The 3,523-nt window shown below is 60.7% G+C and overlaps 1 protein-coding gene across 1 annotated transcript; it reads left to right on the forward strand.

The window, feature by feature from the left end:
- Positions 1-224: 224 nt before the first annotated feature.
- Positions 225-3,305, forward strand: ETH_00012620 (uncharacterized protein; the record flags this gene model as incomplete). The annotated part of the gene is made up of 1 exon (XM_013378840.1): positions 225-3,305. A coding segment is annotated over one exon (3,081 nt), but the record flags the coding sequence as incomplete, so codon positions are not given.
- Positions 3,306-3,523: the final 218 nt, after the last annotated feature.

Genomic DNA, 3,523 nt, shown 5'->3' on the forward strand with positions numbered 1-3,523 from the left:
GCTGCTGCCTGTTCAGCTGCTGCAGCAGCTTGGTGCTTGCTGCTGCCAGCTGCTGCGCTCCTGCTGCTACTGCGGGTTTTGCTGCTGTTGCTGCTGCTGTATGTTATCATCCGCAGGCCCTCAGCAACTATGTCTGCAACTGCCTAGCCAGTTCACAGCAGCAGCAGCAGCAGCAGCAGCAGCAGCACGGCCGGCAGAGAAGCAGGAGAGATACTTTTCTTGCAATGTCAAAGTGCTTGTTTGCGATCGCTCGGCTGCGGGAGCAGCAGCAGCAACAGGAACAGCAGCAGCAGCAGCAGCAGCAGCACTGCGTGTTGTCGCCTGATGAGCTGCAGATGCTCTTGCTGTCAGCTGCAGCAAATGTGAAGCTGCTGCAGCCTGAGGAAATGCCACTGTTGCTTGCTGCTGTGAACTCGCTTCTCGCCCAGCAGCAGCAGCAGCAGCAGCGGCAGCAGCACGCGGGCACCGGCGACGCAGCAGCAGGAACAGCAACAGCAGCACTTACTGCGCCGATTTCCCTGCAGAAGGCTGCTGCGATGTTTGCTGCTAGCTGCCGTGATGCTGTGCAGCAGCAGCTGCAGCAGCAAAACATCGACAAGCCGGATATAGCGCTGCAGCTGCTGCTGCACATGCACGTTTTGCATGTGCGCTGCGGCTGCCTGCTCTCTGACTCTGCTGCTGCTGATCCTGCTGCTGCGTCTGCTCCTGCTGAACACTGTGCTGCTGCTCCTGCTGCAGCAGATGCTGCTGCTGCTTCTGCAGCAAAGGAGTGGCAAGACGTTGCTGCAGGTCTTGCTGCAGCTGCGGAGGCTCTGCTGCAAAAGATGCCAGGAGGCTCTGCGCAAGCAGCAGCAGAACCGCGCTTAGGGGCTGCTGCTACAGCAGGAGCAGCCGGCGCAGCAGCAGCACGATCGGAGCCAGCAGCAGCAGAAGCAGCCGCAGAGGCTGCTGCGCTAGCCGCCGTGCTGCAGCAAAGCGGCGTAGCCGCCTCAGAGTGCATAACTGCTGCTGCGCCCTTGCTGCTGCTGAAGTACAGCAGGGACCCCACGGCAGCAGCTGCTGCTGCTGCACAGCTGCGAGCAGCAAGTACAGCAGGCAGCAGAGGCAAAACTGGTGCTGCTGCTGTGCTGCAGCTCAACAAAGAGCTGCATCGAGCTATTGTTGCTGCGGAGTCTGTAGAAGACGTGCTGCAGGCTGTAGCAGCAGCAGCAGCACGACTTAAAGAGCAGCAGCAGCAGAAGCAGGGAAGCAGCACTCGCAAACTGCGTGAAGCACAACAGGACAGGAAGGGACCAGAGGCTGCTGCTGCTGCTGCTGCTGCTGCTGCTGAGTCAGCTGCTCCAGCAGCAACAGCAACGGAGATGTGCCACCTGGAGCCCGCAAACATAACGGCCGCGCTGCACCACGTGGCGCTCCGCGTGAAGCCGCAGCAGCAACAGCAGCAGCAGCAGCAGCAGCAGCAGCAGATCCAGCTGCTTGTTGACGAGAGAATGCTGCTGCTGCTGGATGCTGCTGCTGCTTACCTCCCCACAAGCGACGGCAGCACAACTCGTATTCTATGGGCGCTGCAGCGGCTCGGTTTGCTGCGGCCTCTGCCTCTGCTGCTGCAGCAGCTGAAGCTTCTGCCGGGGCAGCAGCAGCAGCAGCAGCAGAAGCTTCTTTTGCTACGAAGCCGCCTTCAACGGGGTCTGGTGCTGCGGCTGCAGCAGCTCTTCGACGAGCAGCAGCTAATGCCGCAGCAGCTTGCTGCTGCACTGCGGGTGCTTGCTGCACTAGTTGAAGACCAGGGCGACCACGCAGCAGCAGCAGCAGCAGAAGCAGCAGTGAAAGACAGTGCTTTGGAGCAGCAGCAAGTAGAAAGTGATGCTGCTGCTGCTGCTGCTGCAGAGGACAGCCTAAGAGCAGCAATGGGAGACCCGCGATTTGCTGCTTCTCTCTGCTGCGCCCTCGCAGCGCAGGTGCGGCAGCTGCAAGCAGCAGAGGCATCTGCTGCTCTGTTGGCTTTGGCCAAGCTGCGGTGGTTGCTGCTGCGGCCTGCTGCTGCTGCATCTGTCCAGCTACAACAGCAGCAGCAGCAGCTGCTGCTGCTGCAACAGGTAATGCAGCAAAAGCTGCTGCCGGCCCTTCTTAGGCGAATGCAGCAGCTTTTGCCCGTCTCGAACACGCAGTGTATTGCTGCTGCCTTGTGGGGCGTTGCAGTCCTGCAGCAGCAGCAGCAGCTTCTGCTGCTACGCCAGGAGCCGCAGCAGTTAGCCTGTGATACCGCTGCTGTTGAGAGCGCAGCAGCAGATTTCGTAGCTGCTGCAGCACAGCAGCTGCAACAGCAGCGCTCTGTCCGAAGAGAGGGATCAAGGTGTCTTTCTTTGCTTCTGGTGGCCTTCACGCAGCTGGCGCCGCTGCTGCTGCAGCAGCAACAGCAGCAGCAGCAACAGCAACTGCTGCTGCAGCCCCCGGAACAGACACTGTTGCTGCTTGACGTTATAGGGACAGCCTTGAGACGCGTGAGGGATGACGAGGCAGATGCAGTGCAGCAAGTTAAAAGGCAGCAGCAGCAGCAGCAGCAGCATGTAGCTGCTGAGTTGCTGGATTTGGTGTGGCAGCTGCTTGCACGCTTGACTGAGCTGTACGTGCAGCCGGGGGCTGCTGCTACTGCTGCTGCTGCTGCGGCTGCTCCTACTGCAGAGGGGGTAGCAGCTGATGCTTCTACTGCTGCTGACGTTGCTGCTGCTGCTGTGAATGCTGCCTGGTTCGAGGGTCTGTGCGGCGAGTTGGCTGCTGCAGCAGCAGTAGCACTGGAAGCGGTCACTCCCGAGCAGCAGGACCAGCAGGAGCAGCAGCAGCAGCAAGGGAGTGTTACTCAGGAGCCGCAAAGACAGCAGCAACGGCAGCAGCAGACTGAGAAGCACCAGCACCAGCAGCAGCAACAAAAGCAGCGAGGTATCCCGAACCGGATCGCTGCCCGGCTGCTGCACTCCGTGGTGCTTGCTGCTGCTGCACTGCAGCGAACAGCAAGTCTGCATGCCCCCCACAGTGCTGAGGCCTTCGCAGCAGCAGCAACGCAGCGGATGCTGCTGCGTGCTGCAGAACAGCTAAAGGCTGTGGCCCTCAGGCAGCTAGCTGCTGCAGCAGCTGCTTCCTGTCAAGCAAATGCTGCCCGTAACACCCACAAGCAAAACGCACACGAAACAGTAGCACCGGCTGCTGCTGCTGCTGCTGCCGCTGCCTATACGCCCCAGAGGCAGCAGCTCGCAAAGACTGCGCTGCTGGCTCTCGTAGCAGCAGGGCGGCTTGAAGCGCTGCAGCGGGTAAACTTGCAGGCAGCAGCAGCAGCAGCAGCAGAAGGAGCAGGAGGCGCAGCAAGACCTGCACCGCTAGACTCAGCAGAAGCAGACAGGGCAGCAACAGCAGCAGCGCCAGCTCTTGACGCTGCGGCAGCAGCAGCAGCAGCAGCAGCAGCAAAGGCTCCACGCATCTCTGCGTTGAAGCTTATACGGCACTTGCTGCAGTTGCTGCCGCACACAGC

The sequence above is a fragment of the Eimeria tenella genome, genomic scaffold (genome assembly GCF_000499545.2).
Source record: "Eimeria tenella Houghton genomic scaffold, Eth_scaff1078, whole genome shotgun sequence".
NCBI lineage: Eukaryota > Apicomplexa > Conoidasida > Eucoccidiorida > Eimeriidae > Eimeria > Eimeria tenella.